General features: G+C 36.0%; 1 protein-coding gene across 2 annotated transcripts in view; it reads right to left on the bottom strand.

The window, feature by feature from the left end:
- ACYP2 (acylphosphatase 2) overlaps positions 1–19367 on the bottom strand; it is a 227762-nt gene extending 208395 nt beyond the window's left edge. Inside the window, exon 1 of one of the 2 annotated variants that reach the window (XM_069071709.1) lies at positions 19140–19367. In XM_069071709.1, the coding sequence (XP_068927810.1) occupies positions 19140–19290 (151 nt within the window). In that variant the 5' untranslated portion in view covers positions 19291–19367. The remainder of the gene's footprint in view (positions 1–19139) is intronic. The other variant, XM_069071708.1, reaches the window with a different exon arrangement.
- Positions 19368–19999: the final 632 nt, after the last annotated feature.

Here is a 19999-nt window from a genome sequence, read left to right as displayed (position 1 = left end):
TATTATTTTACATGTAAATGGGAAATAAGATATACAGGCACTGGGGCATAGAGATCCACCATGCCCTACTGGAAAGTCAGAGGGGGCATGGGGGAAGATATGGAAGAGAATAGATTGGGGGAGGATATTCAGTGGGATCACTATTTTGGGGTGGTAGGTAGGGGGAAAATGGGGAGAAAATTTGTAACTCAAAATCTTGTGGAAATGAATGACGTAAACTAAAAAAATTTTAAAAAGAAAAAAAACAAAAACAAACAAAAAACAAGCAAAAAATTATAAAAATAAATTTTAAAAAATAAAGAAGAGCATATGGACTACCTCCTGATATCTAAGGAATCCCTTCTGCATTTTGGTCTCTACACAAAACATATTCCATAACAGTATTTTATTTCTCACTTAATGTTGATAATCAGAGGGCCATTAAAGAAAACTATTTCTGCAATTACATCTATTACTATGTATAGAGGCCACATTTTATTGGAGTACAGCCTTAAGATAAAAACTGTTGCCATTAACAAATCTTGTAGGATCTTGCTTTTTCTATACCTTTCAGTCAATTTCGTGGCTGAAGTTCTCATCTGCCATAAAATATCATTTGTGACAGGCTGACTATTCTATTCTCATATTTTAGATACCCTTGATAAATGTTTAACAAATTCTCATAGTTAGGGATAAGAAAGTATGCGTGTGGGTCAATAGTTGCTGATATTTTCTCAAAAACCCTTCTAGGTAACAATACTGTCTGACTTTTTCTAGTGGTTGGTATTTCCATCTCTTTGGAATGTCTCTTAAAAATTAACCCTCAGTGCTTTCAAAATTTTGTCACTTCCAACAGAAATCTCTTCTGTTGGTTGCTTGATTTGGTCCAACTTCATTTTCTTTAGTTCTATTTCCATTTCTTCATTCAGGACATTAGCTATAGAGCTGATGAGTATAAACATTCCACTGTCAAGACTAGACTGCAAGAAAAATACTGACAAATCAGTTTCATTTTTTACCAATTGTTACCCTTCCAGTTTTACATATAAATGCTCTTGGATCAATCTGGCTTAGCTGTATCTAATGGTAAGCTTTTTTTAGGTTCAATTTCCCCTCTATTTTTTCCACATTTATTTATTTTATTTTTAATTTATGGAACAAAACAAACATTTCCATAATACAGTAAAATAAAAAGATGATTGCACATGAAACTGCAAATTTATTATATATAACTTGCTATTCCTTTTAAATATATGATAAAAATTATCATGTAAATTTTTTTTCCTTTTTTCCCTTATTTTTTTTCTTCTCCCTCCTGTTTTAATTTGCACTTCCCTAATCAATGATGATTTATTTTTCATATGACTATAAAGTGCTTTGTTTTCTTCACTGGAAAATTCCCTGTTCAAATCCTTTGACTATCATATGGAGAGCAACTCATATTCTTACAAATTTGACAAAGTTCTTCATATATTTGATATGAGTCTTTTATCTGAGAAACTGTCTATAAGAATTTTTTCCCAATTTTCTGATTTCCTTCTGATCTTGGTGATATTTGTTTTATTTGCCCAAAAACTTTTTAATTTGATGTAATAGAAATTACCCATGTTACACCTAAGTTTGCTCTATCTCTTTCTAATTCATAAATTGATTTATCCAAAAGTCTGATGAGTAATATGTTTCATTTCTTTTATGAGGTGACAGCACTTACAATTTTCTGCTGTCCTCCCACAGGGTTTTCCAAAGGTGTGTTTTTGTTTGTCTGTTTACTATATCAGGTATACCCTAGGCTTCCCAGGATCTCCATTTAGCAAGGAGAGTAACTATTTGCTGCCTGAAGTTGTTTCTGATGTCTTTGGGTTTTGTCATTATGGTGTCAAATGTATAAGGGCTAGAACTACTGTAAGAAGCCATAATTATCAATAATCTATATCTTTACCTTTACAGAGTACTATGAAAACCTTAAGGAGCTATTTAAATGTGAGTAATTACTATTATTATTATCATATTCATATCATATATTAATATTATTATTATTGACCTTTTGCCATTCCCATTTTTCAAGATCCACAGCTTATTTTAATAGGTTGTAATGGGAATGTAAATTTTTAAGATCTTCCCTGCCCGTAAGCTAAAGTGCACCTGGAGCCTGGGGTGGGAGGCTTGTTTTTCAGTAGATACTTTTTGATTGGCCAGTGGGTCCAGAAGGTTGTTACATTCTCTGATCCAGGAGAAGGCTATATAAACCCTGATTTGAGGCTTTGTTTTGGGGCTCACTTTGAGAAGTGTTCTGTGATTTGATCAGATGAGACTCTGGGAAGCTGTTGTTGAGAGCCCTCCTTCCCCTCCCCCCGCCCGGCTTTGAAAAACCCAGATGTTGATTTGGTATGGATATAATGGTTGGACAGTTTGGAAGCTGTCTACTTGATCTGTTTCTCTGTCTTGATAATTCTGTCTGTATATTCTGAAGTTCGGGGTGCTGACCTTTTTCCCCTGAACTAGGTAAATGATACATATTTGACTGATTAAAGTAAGCTTGTTAACCCATTTTGAGTTGCTTTCCTTTATCAAAGCAGATCCAAGAACCTGTGTTGGCAGACACCCTGAGGACGCTTGGGGTGCTTGCTACTACATAGTTCAGCTTGGAGTTGGAGTTATATGCAGTGTTAAATCTTCACCTATATATTTTCTCCTAATTTGTTGTTGATTTTGACTTAAGAACTGATTATTCCATGGCTGATTCTAAAATAATTCCTAAATTAGTAATTAGTTATATCCTATTTGTTAAGATATAATAATTTCATTTTTTTAAGTGTTTAATACTATGTCCAATGTCCTCCACATCTTCTCTTGACAAATGCACTCACAACATATAGATGTGAAGCTTCTGAATGGTATGAATGGCTTCTTCCATTTCTTAACTGGAATCCATGTTTTCCAACATACTTACCAAAGTATTCCTGTGTGTACCTTTTCACAGAAGTCACTAAGTATCAATGTATATATTGACTTCATTTGGGGGAATCTTATTAAAATCTTTGTAGAATTTATTCATTTTGTGCAATAGTGGTTGCTACATATCTTGCAATTATGCAATTATCTTCATGATATCCTTGAGTATATGCTAATCATGCCTGATGGAAAGTAAGATGGACAAATTAAAATGAACATGAAAGGATTGTTCTTATTGTTTATAATGTATAAAGAAACAAACTTCACCCACTCCTTCATTTGCCTCTCTAAGAAGAGACTGTGAACTACCCTTATATCTTATGGTTTCATTTATAGGACTATTAGTATAAAAATTCAGTTCTTCTTTTAGTATTTTGGCTTGCTGATCTGTCATTTGGAGAAACAATAGTTAAATTAATGTTCATATGCAATACTGAAACAATATCATTCTAAACACCATTTGCACCCTTTAACTCCCACTCTGCAACTGAAGAACTGAGTTGAATAGAATGGAATCCAAGTGCTACACAGAACTAAGCACTACTGTGCAGGGTATGGCAGCCAAAATTAGTGACATGATTTTGGGCTACATTGAGAGACAGACTATCCAGAAAAAAAGAGGCAACAAGTCTTACTTATTCTCTGCCCTTGTCAAGCCATATCTGAAGTACTATGTTCATTTCTGAGCATCACATTTTAGAAAGACATTAGTAAACTACAGAGCGCCCAGAGTTAGGTGACCAGGATTGTGAGAAGACTAAAGACCAATGTCATACAAGTATTTGTTAAAGGAATTTGGCCTAGAGAAGAGAAAAATTATGGTAAATATATTAGCTATCTTTAAATATTTGAAATATCATCATGTGAAAGAGGGGTTCAACATGTTCTGCTTAGCCCTGAAGGCAAAATTAGCTATAAAGCTACAGAGAGGTAGACTTTGTCTTGGTGTAAGCATAAATTTGTAAATTTAGGTAACTAGATAAATTATAAGATAAATTAGAGTAATCCAAAAATAGAATGGGCTATCTCAAGATACAGTGGGTCCCCCTCCCAACTACTAGCTGAATATGCTATTAAAGGAATTTTTTTTAATAAGGGGTTTGATTAAATGGCTTTTGAGGTGCCTTTCATGATTGTACATTTTTTTCCTTGATAAACTACAATGACCAAAGAATTTATCACTTAATTACCAACCTCCTAGTGACCTACATGTAAAACCAATCTATATTTGGATGATGTGGTCAGAAGATACACCCCTATTGCTGGAACTATACTCAAATCTTTTCCAGTTTGGAAGAATCTACTGGAGCTTGCATTATAATGGCACATCCTTTAAGAATTAAGGGTCATCTCTGAATGCAGATTGAAGCAAACTACTTGCTCTCTCTTTTTTTGTTTTGTTTTGTTTTTTCTTTCTCATTGTTCACTCCACTGGTTATAATCCTTTACAACTTGACTAATATTTAATGTGAAGTTATGTGTAGATCCTATATTTGATTGCATGCCACCATGGGGGGTGGGGGGGGAGGAGAAGGAGGAGGAGAAAATTTGAAACTTCAGGGATTGTGGAACTGAATGATGTAAACTAAAAGTAAATAGATAAAATTTTTAAAAAAGAATTCAGGGTCATCTCAAATATATAGAGAACATTGCCAAATTTATAAGAATGAGTCATTCCTTAATCGATAAATGGTCAAAGGATATGAACATATTAGATGAAGAAATCAAAATTATATATAGTAATATGAAAAATATTCTAAATCATCATCTATTAGAAAAATGCAAATTAAAATAATTTTGAGATCTCATACCTATCAGATTAGCAAAAATTATATAGAGGAAAATGACAAATGTTGAAAGGGATATAGAAAATTTGGAACACTAAAACACTGTTGATGGAACTGTATACTGATCCAACCACTACGGAGAGTAATTTGGAATTAATGTCCAACTATACCCTTTGACCCTGGAATATCACTATTAGGATCAGGGGAAAAGGTAAAGAACCTATATGTTTTAAAATATTTATAGCAGCTCTTTTTGGGGTGGCAAAAAAACTAGAAAGTGAGGAGATGCCCATCAACTGGAGAATGAATAAACAAGTTGTGGCGTATGATTGTGATGGAATACTACTGGGCTATAAGAAATGATGAGCTTAATGATCTTAGAAAAACATGCAAAGACTTGCATGAAATAATAAAAAGTGAAACGAACACAACCAAGATAACATTATATATAGTAATAGCAATACTGCTTATAAAATAATTGTGAAAGACCAAAATTGTGAAATTTTGAAATCTGAAGATAAGGAAATTGAGGCTGAAAGAAGTTAAATCATTTGCCTAAGGTATGAGTATTACAAATACTCAAATCAGCCACAAAACACCTATGAAGGAAAATGCTATCCACCTCCAGAGAAAGAACTAATAAATAGAAGTATGCATAGTATGATTTTACATATATTGATAAATCTGTATAAAATGGTGGCCTTCTCTGGTGTAGGGTAAGGAGAGAGACAGTTTGCAACAAGAAATGTAACAAAAAAAAATTTAATTTACAATTTTTTTTAATTTAAAGTATATAACAAATTCTATACATTGTTTCAAAAAATAAAAGATCCAGGGTCACCTCTATGCAAAGACACGTGAAAGAAGGTCTTTTGTAGAGGGAGGAAAATGTAAAATACAAATATAAAGCAATCTATAAATAAGTACAAAATCACATTTCAAAGTTAACTATGAAGGATTTTGGGGTGATCCTTTTGGAAATTCATAGACATAGATCTGATAGGGATCTCATAATGAATCCAAACCTCCCTCAATTTGAAGATAAGGAAATTAAGGCTCAAAGAAGTTAAATGATTTGCCTAAGGTCACACAACTAGTAATTAGCTTAGCTGGCATTCAAACTCAGTCCTCTGATCTCACAGCAAGAAGCAGTATTCATCAATTCAGCACAGAAAAGGCAGAATAAAGATGCACAACTGAGAAAATGTTATCTAAAATGGGCAATGTGTTGGTTTGTTTTGCTTCTTTTGACAAAAGGGTTTTATTGAAAGAATAGGAAACTAACTTTTGTACAAACAAAATTAATGTGTCTGGAATATAGTACTTGCCAATTTGCTAGACATAAGGTCAAATCTCAGGGTTGTTTTGATTTCCTTTTCTCTTATTAATAGTGTTTTGAAGCATTCAAGTGATTGCTAGTAGTTTTAAATTATTTTGAGAACTCTTTATATCCTTTGACCACTTACCTATTTGGGAATGGCTTGTCATTTTTCCAAATGGTCACCTGAGAAATGTGACAGAAAGATTTTTTTTCCTGTTCAACTGCTTCCCTTCTTATTCTAGATGCATTAATTTTGTTTGTGCAGAAGCTTCTCAATTTCATGTAATCAAAATTATCTACTTTATATAATACATTTTGTTTCTATCTCTTACTTGGCTAAGAATGTGTAAACTAAGACTTATATGAACTGATGCTGAGTGAAGTGAGCAGAAACAGAAGAACATTGTTCACAAAAACAGCCACAGTGTGTGATGACTGATTTTGATGGACTTAGCCCTTCTCAGCAATGCAAGGACCTAAAACAATTCCAAAGGACTCAGGACAGAAAATGTCATCCACATCCAGAGAAAGAACTATGGAGTCAAAATGCAGAGTGAAACAGACTATTTTCTTTTTTTTGTTTTGTTTTGTTTTTCTTTCTCAGGTTTCTCCACTTTGCTATAATTCTTCTATGCAACAGGACTAATATAAAAATGTGTTTAACAAGAATGTATACGCAGAGCCCATATCAGATTGCATGCCATCTTGGGAAAGGAAGGGTGAGAAAATTTAAAACTTATGGAAGTGAATGTTGAAGACAAAAATAAATAAATTGGGGGGCGGGGAAAGAATATGTATCCTACCGATAGCTGTCAAAGGCATATGATCTATTTCTCTTCTAATTTTTTGGGTACTATCTTTAACTTTAAGGTCAGGCAAATTATTTTGAATTTATTTGAAATATGGTATAAGAAGTTGGTCTAAGCTGAATTTCTGCTGGACTGCTTTCTAATTTTCTCAGTTCTTATTAAACAGGGAGTTCTTTTTAATTTTCAGGTTTAAAAAACAGTATGCTATTGAGTTACATAATTTCTGATTTCCCCTTTATTAGTATGTTCCACTGATCTACTTACTTCTCTATTCTGAACCAATATGAAATTATTTTGATGAGTGCTATTTTATACTTAAGTTTGAAGTCTAAAAGCATAATTCCCCATTTATCCTTATTTTTTTTAATTTCACATGATATTCTAAATCTTTTTTCTCCAAATGAATTGTAATTGTTTTTTAACAAGTTCCATAAAATATCTATTTGATAGTTTGGTTAGTTTAACATTAACAATATAAATTAAATTTGGAAAGAGTGTCTTTATTATATTGGCCCAGTGATAAACACTGAATATTCCTCAGATAACTAAAGTATTTTTTATTTCTTTAAGAAGCACTATTTAATTGGATCTATGGATGAATTTGCATGTTTTGGAAGACTAACCCCCAGATATTTTATGCATTTTGTAGTTATTTTGAATAAGATTTCCTCTTAAAGTTTATTATTATACAGAAATATTATTGATTTGTGTTTTCTAAGTAAACCATCATATCATCAACAAAAAGGGACAGTTTTATCTCTTCTCTATCTTTACATTTTAATTTCTTTCTCTTGTGTTATTACAATTTCTATAAATTGCTATTTCTATTTCTACTGATTATTTCTAAAATCACATGAAAAAGTATGGAGAGTAGGCATCCTTGCTTTACTCCTGTATTTAGTGGAAAAGCTTCTAATATATCTCCATTTCTTTTGTTTGCTTTTCATTTCAGATAGATATTTTTAATGATATTTTTAAAAAGATCTTTCTATGGCTATATTTGAAAGATGTTTAGCAGAAATAAGTGTTGTAGTGTATCAGAAATTTGTATGCATTTATTGAGCTAATCGTGCTGTTTTTGATGTTTTTGTTTTTAACATGATTATACTGATTGGTTTCCTAACATTGACCCATCTTTGCAACCCTGGTATAAATTCAACTTAGTCAGAATGAATGATTCTTGGATAAATTGTTGTAACCTGACAGAATAGTATTTGAAATTTTAAATTGATTTCATCAATGACATTGGTCTACATTTTTCCTTCTTTGCTTTATCCTTCCCTGGTATAATTATCAGTACTATATTTGTCTTACAAAAAGGAGTAGTGCTTTCTCAATTTTTAAGAATAATTTGTGGAGGGTTTCTATTAATTTTCTTTAAAAGTTAGAAAGAATTCTCCTGTCAATTCATCAGACCCAAGAGGTTATTTTTCCCTTTGTTAGATTTTTTAAAGTACTTATACATCTTTTCCTGAGGTTGAATTATTTAAGATCTTTATTTGAATTTCTGTTGATCTGAGTATTTTATATTTTTAGAGGCTATCTATTTCTTCTGTACTATTAGTTTTGTTAGCACATAACTGTTCATAATAAGGTTTACTGTTTTTTTTTTATTTCTTCTAGTTTTGCTGTGATTTTTACCTTATTCTTTTCCAACTTTATTGATTTGATTTTCTTTCCTCTTTTAAAAAATCAGATTAGCTACAGGTTTATCAATCTTATTAGACTTTTCAGGGAACCAGCCTTTTAGTTTTACTCATTATTTCTCTATTTTTGGTTTCCAATTTATCCATTTTTCCAATTTTTAAATATATCCTTTTTGTGCTCTTTTTATGCTGGTTAACTTGTTGGGATTCTAGTTTTAAAATGCATATTTTCTTAAATCTCCTCTATTTTATTAACATTAAAAACATATAATATTTTATCCCCTGAAGACTGCTTTATCTGTCCAACAAATTTGGAGAAAGTATCATCATAGTCTTTCACATAACTATTGTTTCTATTATTTGTTTTTTGGCCCATTCATTATTTAGAATTTAGTTGTTAAAGTCTCCATTTGGGTCTGCTTTGTTTGTGCTCCCTGAACTTTGTGGTCCCTAAACTGAAATACTATTTTAATTACAGTATGATCTATGAAAGATGTTTAATCATTTTGCCTTTTTATATTTATCTGAAAAATCTTTGTAACCTAATACATGATTAATTTTTGTAATATATATGGTTATCATTTCGACATCGTAGGGGTTAGAGGTGTGGCACCCTCACAATCTGGAAATCCATGTAAAATTTTTTGGCCCTTCTTTGGTATCAGAGAAGAAGTGTGAATTACGGTATTAAAAGATAAAATATGTTGATATTACACAATACTTTACCTATATATATTTATGCATTTCTGAGTTTCTAAACTTTTTCTATGTCATCTACTGGCCTTTGCATGTCATCTGAGGCATCTCCCAAACTCCTTAAAAATTACTATTTCATTTTTTTATGCCCATCAGCAAGATAGCAAAACCAAGAAGGGAAAAGTCACAATGAAGAAGGTATAACTGTATATTGTTCAGGAATCACACTCTGAAGATATAAATCTTTTAGCTCTATTTTCCAAGCAAGAGATATTAAAGTTTCCTACTATTACTGTACTGGATCTGTCTTCTTATAATTCAGTTGATTTTTCCTTTATGAATCTAGATGTTTGGGCATTTGTAATATATGTTTAAATACTGACACTGATTTGTTGTCTGTGGTTCCTTTCAAGGCAATATAATTTCTTTTATCTCTAATTATGGTGTGAATTGTTGTTTTTGCTTTATCTGACAGCATGATTGCAACTCCTGCTTTTTTTAGATATCTCTGATGTATAGTAAATGTTTCAGTCTTTCATTTTTTATGAAGGAAATGTCTGTTTTTTAAGTCTTTCTTGTAATTAATAATTTGTGGAGCTTTGTTTTCTTATCTAATCCCTCACTTGTTTTACTGGATTATTTAATCTTCTCACACTTAAAGTTATAAAATTTAGGTTTATATTTTCCCCCATTTGTGTTTCTTAGTATTGCTTTTTATTTTGAATTGGGAATTGTTTTTGTTCTCTTTATCTTTTTAAGATAATACTATCTTTTCAATTATTTTGTTTAATCTACCTTTATGCATCCCATTGATTTGAAATCTCTCCCTCTTTCCTTCCTATTTCAATGTTTTCTTTTACTTCCTCACTCATCCTTCTATAGCCCCTCTTCTTACTGAAAGAATACAGGAATTATGTTCCCTTCACTGTTTACTGATAACTTGATTAGAGTGCATCACTCACTTTCCTCTACCTTCTACATCCCCACTCCTCTTTTATGTACCCTCCTATTCTGTAATGTAGTCACACAAACAACACATTCACCTGTAAGTGAGAAGGAGCAAGCTATGAGGATTAGTCCAGTGTTTCAGGCCTGGTCCTCCATCTTCATTTCTCCTATTTCTTTGTATATTACTTTCAATTTGTGTACTTTTAGAAAGAAATCTCTATATGGTCCCTGTTATTTCTTTTTTTTTCCCTTTCAATAGTCTCTAGAGGTGGTGATCTATTTTGCTATTTGTACATTCCCTGGTAGTTACATTTACTTACTTTCCTTGGGTTTCTATTCATTGAGGTATCTGCAAATCAGATAATCTACTCATGTGTTGGGGTTTTTTGTAAGGAATAATTCAAATATCTCTCTAATTGTAAATATTTTTTCACTGATGATTAGGTACAAATTTGTAGAATTTATTATTTTGGATTTCATCTTGAGCCCCTTAAAATATATTCTTAAAATAAATATATTTTATTTTATATTATATTTTATTATATTTTATTTTATATTATATTATATTTATTTTTATTTATATATATTTATATTATATTATATTTTTTATATTATATTATATATAAATATAAAAATAAAATATATTCTTAAAATATATCATTCCATTCCCTTCTATGGTTTCTGGTGGATTCAGAATACTCTTGTCCTTAGAATTTCTGTTTCTTTATGTTTAACATAAAGACAGCTAGGTAGCACAGTGGATAGAGCACTAGTCCTATATTATCATGATGGTTCAAATTCAGGGGTTTTTTTGGCAATATTTATTTAGAAACCTATATAGTCATTTAACTATCCTTGTATCTACCTTCCTAAATACCTTCCCTAATTTTTCTGCTTGTGTTCAGAGTTTTTACCTGAGTTTTCTTCCAAGATTTAGTTTTTGTCTTTTTTTTTCCTTTATTTACCTATTGCTACTTTCCTTTTGATGGTCCCCTGGGGGCAGGATCCCAAAGTTTTCTCATCTTCCTCCCATGTTGGAGAATTCATTTTTTACTGGTTTCAGTGTCAACATAAAATCTAGAGAGACAGGATGATTCCAAATAGAGTACTGTTCCCCTTTTCCTTGAGGCCTGGTACTCTCCCTAATGGTACACATCACAATTTGTCCATACCTTCTCAACTTATGAAACAACATACTAAAAGCATTTCTCTAAATTTTTTAATATTGTATTGATTGCAGTCAACCATATGGACAGCTCTTTGGGTGTCCCTTGTTGTTACATAACTGGTCTACTTCCCTTTCTAGTACTGTATCTCTCTAGTGATATCCATTATTCTGCTTCTCCTATTGGCAAAGAAGCTGCTGTCTGCCAAATCTTACGATGTACTTTTTTGTTATCTACAACTCTATGCCTTCAAAGAATGTATTATTCTATGACTTGGCCTTACAGCATCATAGAAAAATATTGATGGAGATTATGGATTACATGATCAACAAACAGGATTAGATAGATTAACTGGAGGGACTTCAGATCACCAGCAACTGTGGCGGTTTCCAGAATTACCAACACATAGATGCTAAGGACAAAGTGAGAGGTCAGTGTAGTGTGGATTTTGGGATCCAGTAGTTTGGGAGTTCAGTCAGCCTTTGCCCCCAGGGTGAGAAGTGGCTGAGGCGAAGCGGACGTGCAGCCTCAGCCACATGGCAGCATCAGTGCCTAGCCTGCAGATTGTAGGGGGACCAAGCAACCAGTCTAAGGTTTTATTGCTTTAACCTACTTGGATCTGGATTGCATTCTAGAGAGGAGATCCTGGGGTGTGCGACCAGCTTGCCAGAGCATGTGGAGCCTTCAAAGAGGGTACCCAACTGATACCTTCGGCAGCTGAGAAAACCCCAGCGATTGGGACAAAGCTCCCTTCTCTGGTAGCAGAAGTCCTACTGTGGCAAAAAACCCAAAAGCCAAGTCATTGGGTGGTAACATGAGCAAATGAGGGAAGCAAAGCAAGCAGAGCAACCCAACTTTACAATCCTATTTTGGGGACAAAAAGGAACATGGAACAGGAAGAAGCCAGTGAAGTCAGAACTCCTGCACCAAAAGCTTCCAAGAAAAATACAAACTGGTTACAGGCCACAGAGCAGCTTAAAAAGGATTTTGAAAACCAAATAAAAGAAGTAGAGGAGAAATTAGGAAGAGAAATGAGAATGATATAAGAAAATTATGAAATGAGAGTCAACAACCTGACTGAAGAAAATAACATCTTAAAAAAATAGACTAACTCAAATGACAAAAGAGGCTCAAAAAGGCAATGAGGAGAAGAATGCCTTAAAAAGCTGAATTTGCCAGATGGAAAAAGAATCTCAAAAGCTCACTGAAGAGAATCATTCCTTCAGAATTCGATTTGAGCAAATGGAAGCTAGTGACTTTATGAGAAATCACGATACTATTAAACAGATCTAAAAAATAGAAGGCAATGTGAAATATCTCATTGGGAAAACCACTGACCGGGAAAATAGATCCAGGAGAGGTAATTTTAAAATTATTAGACTACCAGAAAGCCATGATCAAAAAAAGAACCTAGAAAATCATCCTTCAAGAAGATGTTTTAGAACCAGAGGGCAAAATAGAGGTTGAAAGAATCCACCAATCACCTCCAGAAAAAGATCCCAAAAAGAAAACTCCTAGGAATATTATAGCCAGGTTCCAGAATTCCCAGATCAAGGAGAAAATATTACAAGCAGCCAGGAAGAAACAAGTTGAATATTGTGGAAACACAATTAAGATAACATAGGATCTGGCAGCTTCCACACTGAGGGATTGAAGGGCTTGGAATATGATATTCCAGAGGGCAAAGGAGCTGAGATTAAAACCAAGAATCACCTACCCAGCAAAACTGAGTATCATGTTTCAGGGGAATATATGGTCATTCTGTGGAACTGTGATAGTAATGGCAATTAAAGATTCCCCTGTATTGGCTTGGTTTTCAAATTGATTGTATTAAAACCCAGAGTTTGTTAATCCCACCTGTGGGATGGGCTTGTTGATGTGAAAAGAAAGTCCTGAAGTGGGAGGAGCTGGGTATGTAGATTTGGAGAGACAAGAGAGAGGCGGAAGATCTTTTTTTGGAAGCTGCACCTCGTGGAGAGAGACTAAGAGGATTGCTGGTGGCCGCTTTGAATTGCCCTGGACTTTTGAGACCTGCCCCCTGAGCTGCCAAGGACTGAGGAGACATGGCTGTTTTGCTGGTACTTTGTCTGTCTGTTTTGATGTTATTTTGCCAGATTTGTCCACTGGTGAAAGACTGTCTTGTTGAAGAAGTCCTGGAACCTGGCATTTGGTTAAGAAGGCCTGAGACTTTCCTGCAGACAGAGAGTGAATACTGTCCACTGGTGAGGGACAGTACTGTTGTTGCAGGGGTCTGGAGACTGTCCTGCAGACAGAATGAATACTGTCCACTGGTGAGGGACAGTACTGTTGTTGCAGGGGTCTGGGAGCCTTTCTGTTGGTTCAGAATCCCTGAAGAAGGATTTTCTTGTTGTATGTTTACAGAAATCCTGGGAGAGGGCTTTGCTAATGTGTTCAGGGGTTCTAGGACTGTTCTACAGACAGAGGATAAATTCATGAAGGGACTGGCAATGTATCTTATGGCCTTGCTAAGCCTTGTCTCCCCAGGAACTAAGATTGCTGAGAACTTGCCTCGTGTCAAGATGAAGAAAAGACCTCCATTTGGGTATTAAGTGCTGTGTTTAAACTTGATGTAACTCTGGGGTAGATTCAATTGTGATCCAGGGGTGGGGAACTTTTGACCTTTTTGTGTTCTATGGTTGAGCAAATGAATGTATTTTACTTATGTTTGGAAACTAATCTCCATTTGAGAAGAGGGGTTTTGTGGTGGACCAAATGAAGGTATAGCCTAGGGGTGGAGTAGTATTTAGAACAGGGACTTTGTAATTGATTGAATGATTGGAAAGTCCTGGGGTGGGGTAGTACTTGGAGATTATTTAATCACATTTAGTAAATGCTGTATTTTGAATGATGTCATGTTTTGATCTTCTCTGTTCTGGGTTTGTTACTGAATAAAATAGAGAGCACCTATGCTGGTATTTTGAACCTGGGAAGTTGCCTTTGCTTGGTATTACATTACAGGAACAGAGGACTTTCAAGCATTCTTGATGATAAAACCAGAGTTGAATAGAAAATCTGACATTCAGATACAAGAAGCAAGAGAAGCATGAGAAGGTAAACAGGGAAAAGAAATCATAAGGAACTTATCAAAGGTGAACTATTTACATCCCTACATGGAAAAATGATAATTGTAACTGATGAAACTTTTCTCAGTATGAAAATAGTTGAAGGGAATAGAAATGTGTGTGTGTATATATATATATATATATGTGAATGGGTGTGGGTGTGGGTGTGTGTGGGTGTGTGTATACATACATATACATGTCTATATAGGAGGGTATATGGACATGAATACATATGTGAATGTGTGTATATATGTGTACAGGTATACATAGATAGAGGGCACAGGACCAATTTAATAGGAAGGGATAATACTTAAAAGGTGATATTAAGAGGTGAGAGAGGAGTATAATGAGAGGAGATGGGGAGAGACAGAATGGAGTAAACTATCTCATATAGAAGAGTTAAGGGAAAATGGTTACAATGGAGGGGAAGAACAGCAAGGCAAAAGGGAATGGGTCAACCTTATTCTCACTGAATTTGGCTTAGGAAAGGAATAATATACACACTAAATAGGGTATCTCACCCTACAGGAGAGGAGAGGGGAAGGGGATGATGGAAGGGAGGGCAGGCTTAGGGGGAGGGAGTTGGAAGCACCCACTTTTGAAAGGGGACAGGATCAAAGTAGAGAATAGAACAAGTGGGAGGTGAGATAGGAGGAAGGGAAATATAGTCAATCTTTTACAATATATCCACTATGTTAATGTTTTGCATAAACTACACATGTACAACCTATACTGAATTGCTTATCTTCCCAGTAAGGGTAGGCAACATGGGAGGAAGGGAATGAATCTGGAATTCAAAATTTTAAAATCAAATGTTTAAATATATAGATATATACTAATATTAATATTATTTTACATGTAACTGGGAAATAAGACATACAGGCACTGGGGCATAGAGATCCACTGTGCCCTATTGGAAAGTCGGAGGGGGTATGGGAGAAGATATGGCAGAGAGCAGATTGGAGGAGGGGATATTCAGTGGGATTGCTATTTTGGGGTGGTTAAGGGAAAAACAGGTAGAAAATTTGTAACTCACAATCTTGTGGAAATGAATGATGTAAACTAGAAGTTAATAAAGCATTTGATTAAAAAAATACTTTCATTTGATCCTACCATTCCTTCAAACTATTGGTCTCTATCTCCCCTCTCCATTCAAACTTATGGGGAAAAAAACTCTATATTCCTTGTTTCCATATTCTTACCTCATAATTGTCAATCTCTTGAAGTCTGGCTTCTGAAACTCATCACTCAATTAAAACTGTTCTCTCCAAGATTACCAGTGTTCTCTTAATTGCCAAATATGCCCTTTTCTCAAACCTTATCCTTCTTGAAATCTTTGCAACACATGACACTGTCAACTATCCTTACCCACTCTTGCCTGGACTCATGACACTATCCCCTCTTAGTTTTCCTGTCTAGCTGATCCTTCTCACTTCCCTCTGTAAGATCCTATTTGTGCCGTGAATATATCACAGGGCTTTGGTTTGGGTCCTTTTCTCTTGTCTTTGTAACTTGTCTAACTTGGCAAATCTTATCAGTTCAAATGGGTTCAACTATCACCTCCAAACAATTCCCAGATCTTTATATCTAGATCTAGACTTTCCTTGGCTCCAATACATCACCAACTGCAGAGGAGACATTTCCAACTGAATATTCTATAGGCATTTCAAGTTCAATACGTTTAAAACAAAACTCATTCTTTCCTTCAAAACTTTCTCCTCTTCCTAAGTTTCTTTTGTCTGTTAAGGGCACCACTAGCCCTCCAGTCACCCAAGTTCTCAAGCTAAGCACTATCTTTTTATTTCCTATTCTCTTTCCTCATACTCAATCAATTGTCAAGTCCCATCAACTCTACTTCTGTACTGTATTTCACAATCATCCTTGTCTGCCCACTCACATAGCCACTGGCTTGGTTCTGCCCCTCATCATTTGCCTGGAATACTACAACAATCTAATTAGTCTCCCTGTTTCCAATATTTCCCCTTATCTAATCCATCTTCCACATAACTGAGGAAGAGAGGAAATGAAGTTTCCCAAGGCCAGGCCTTAAAAGTGCAGTCAGAATCACAGACAAAAGGGGAATGAAGGTTGTTGGCTTGAGCTCTTCCCTAAGCATATAATAGGTACCTAATAAATACTAACTTACGATGAGCCACACATATCCAGGAGAGAGGTCTGCACTAAAGCTGTTATAGGCATATAGTGCCTATCCATTCCCATCCCAGGAAGGAAGTAGACAGAAGGGAATGCTAAACTGACAAGTAGAAAAAATGAAAACCAAAAGGAAGAGGATATACGTAACAGCGATCCATAATACCAAAGACTGCAGACCAAAGTACTTCAGAACAGAACTGAGGTGAAATGAAGTAAAGAGCCACAACACAGATGACAACCTTTCCTTTCACTGACACTGGATATATAAATTATGTAAGTAGGGGGACAGGGGAAAAGGGAAATGGTGATTCTATCAACTCTCAGCTAGAAAGGTTAGTAAAATAAAGTAGAAGGGCTGTATAAGGTCCAGAGGGAAGGGGCCTAAAGGTATAGAATCAATGTGATGATTTTTCCAAATAATTTTTATTTTTGGTTTTTAAACCTTTGCTACAAAAGAACGTTTGCTTTGTAGGAGGGACAGCTATTTGTACATGAATATAAAAAACAAAAAGCACCAATATTTTTTAAATATTATATTCAAGGTTATAAAATTACCATAACCAAATATGGCTCCAAAGAAGAGGTATGAGAAGGCACCAAACCCCACCCCTCTGAAGTAAAGGGAGGTCCACAGGTGTGGCATACTGCATAAATTTTCAAACTTTTTTAATGTATTGTTCATTTTTCCTGATCCACTTTGTCTATTCTTCCTCTTTTTCTTTATTAATAATATTGAAATGTGAGATGGATCTCTATGAAGGGAGATAATGTGAGAAATTCCCATGATGTAAATATAAAAGCAATCAATTAAAATTTAAAAATCTAAAAACTTCTTTTCCTAAAATTTCTTTTTCTACCATGACCTTATGTTTAATAATGTTCAGGCTCTTCAGGAAAGCCTGCCCTCAATCTCTACATTCATCAAGTTTCTCTTCTTTGAATTTGCTGATATTGAAATGGGGGTGGGGAGAGACAGCATGGATCAAGGTCACGTAGCTAGGTTACAAGCTTTTTGGGTTTTTTTGTGGTTTAAATAAATCCTTTTCCATATGTAATGCCACAATAGCTTAAGTGCTTTCAGGGGAGCTAAAGGCCCTTTGAGGGAAACAAAACAAGACAGTCAACAGAATTCCTAGAATTTCCTTGGATGAGGGGAAACAAGTCAAAGAGATTTTTTGCCATATCCCAAATTATACCCAGGTCCTCCTAACATGAAGACACTCCAAAAACAGATTACATAAGCAATATAAAAATCTCAAATCTGTTTCATATTTCCTTATGCTATATATAATAGAAGATATATCTTAATGTGTAAAACACATCTTTGTAACTCTCCTACCACCCAGCACAGTGATTTGAACACAACAGCTGCTTGATAAACAGTTGTCCTAGAATGGATAAAATATTGATAGTGTACAAAAGCTCCCTTTCATATAACACCCCCAAGCAGCAGCTATATAACCCTCCCCCAAAAAGGCCTCTGTACATTTCATGAGGCTTATCTCTCATGCTTTGGTGCTACCCACAAGTATGCTTCCATACTATATGTCCAAGAAATGCATAGAAAAAAAAGAAAAAGATCTTCCACACTGCCAGCTCTTTCCCGGTAGACACAGGAGTAATTCCTCCTAAGGGCTCAGATTTTTCACTTGGCCCTGTTTTAAAAGTTCTCCCTAGGGCCATTTTTAGATTTTGCTGAATATACTTCACTGAGGTATTTAGGCAGGGGGCCTGAAATCAAAGGCCCCAGAGTTCAAACTAAGAGAATAAAATAAAACAATCCCTTCTTCTTTCCCTTCTTTTCATCCTCCTCTCCCCTTCCTGATCCTTTCTCCTGTCTCCTTTACTTCTCTCTCCACATTCATCTTCCCTCTTTACCTTCTCCCTTTCTCTCCCTCCTCCCCCATGTTCCTCTCTCCCCCTCCCTTCTCTACTTTCCTCTCTCTCCTCCCCCTTTCCCCTCCCCTCCTCTTCCTACTTTCCTCTCTCCTTCCCCACCCTCCATTCTCTCCCTCCTCCACTCTCCTTTTCCTTCTCCTCTTCCCTTCCCTTCCTCTCTCCCTTTCCCCCACTCTCCACTCCCCCCTTCCTTTCTCTCTTCTCTACTTTCCTCTCCCCCCTTTTTCCTCCCCTCTTTCCACTTTCCATTCTCCCACACTTTTTTCCTCTCTTTTTCTTTTTCCAGTCCCCTCCCTCCAGTTTCCTCTCTATTCTCAACTCCCCCTCCCATTACTCCCCTCCCCCACTCTCATCCTTCTCCACTTTCCTCTAACCTCGCCCTTCTCCACTTCTCTCTTTTCCTCTCTCCCCTCCGCAATATTCTTCTCTCCTTCCCAGATTCCTCTCCGCACTTACTCCTCCCCCTCCTCCATCTTCTCCCTCCCGAGGGGAGGGGCGCGCCTGGTTTCCTGCGCATGCGTGCCTAGCCTCCTTCCCGCTGCCACGGGATGCGGTGTCATGACGGGGTAAAGGACCTGCTACCCTTGGCCAGGAGTCTCACATTGGCCTTCTTTCCTCCCCCTCCCCCCTTCTAACTTTGACCTTTTCCCGATTTAAGGGCAGAGGTGCGGCTGAGAGAGAAGAAGCGTCGCATCCTACCCTGCACTCTGCCGAACACCTCGTAGTCCACAGATTTGAGGCTCCTGGCGGTCGACATAGCGGCGGCGGCAGATCCCCGTTCGAGGAGCCGCAGCAGGAGCCGGGAGACTGAGGCGCCCAGCAAGGGGAGGGGGAGGGGGAGGGGAGCCATCGGTCACAGTCGTGCCTCCGGCGCGCCCCCTTCGGCAGGTCCAGGACGGGATCGCGCAGGGATCACGCTTCTGGGAAAAGCAAACGAGCTTGGGGCGGCAAGCAGAGACAGGAGAATAAACTGAAGACTGCCCTGCAGTACGGGCCTTCTGCTCTGTGCTCAGCTGAAATGTTGAGTTTTCTTGATAGCCCGATGTTTGTCAGACATCATTTGGTTGCTAGACTTCGTGCCCAGAAGTCAGAGGTCCGGCTGGCAGGGATAGAGGGGTTTGACAAATTTTGATTCCCAACTCAGCCCCTTAGATGAGCCACTTGCAGGCTCCCTTGTTAAACTAGGGAGTTGATTTTCTGGTAGTTCTATTAACTTAAAAGATGGACTCTAAATGGACCTTTCCCTACTCCTATTTTACAGATAAGGAAAAGAAAGACCAGAGAGTAAGTGAGTTGCCCGAGGTTGTATGGCTAGTAAATTAACAGAGGTGGTATTTAAATCCAGGTACACTGATGCCAAAGCAAAGGACTTTTGTTCAAATGCCATATCTGTAAGTACCAGTTCTGTTAAGGAATAGCTTTTTTTTTAAATGTGATGGATTCCCTTCAAACACATTAAGTATCCACTATATGCAAAATACTAGTTAAAACTCCAAGAAATATATGGTGTAAAGGCAAAATAGCTGCTCTCAGTGGAATATTAAAGTTGGGTAAAGAAA

Source organism: Petaurus breviceps, unplaced genomic scaffold, assembly GCF_028583685.1.
Source record: "Petaurus breviceps papuanus isolate PSGF00001 unplaced genomic scaffold, PetGlider_PUasm1.0 90842, whole genome shotgun sequence".
NCBI lineage: Eukaryota > Metazoa > Chordata > Mammalia > Diprotodontia > Petauridae > Petaurus > Petaurus breviceps.
Note: the sequence above shows the minus strand (reverse complement) of the source record. Positions and strands in the feature narration are given on the sequence as shown.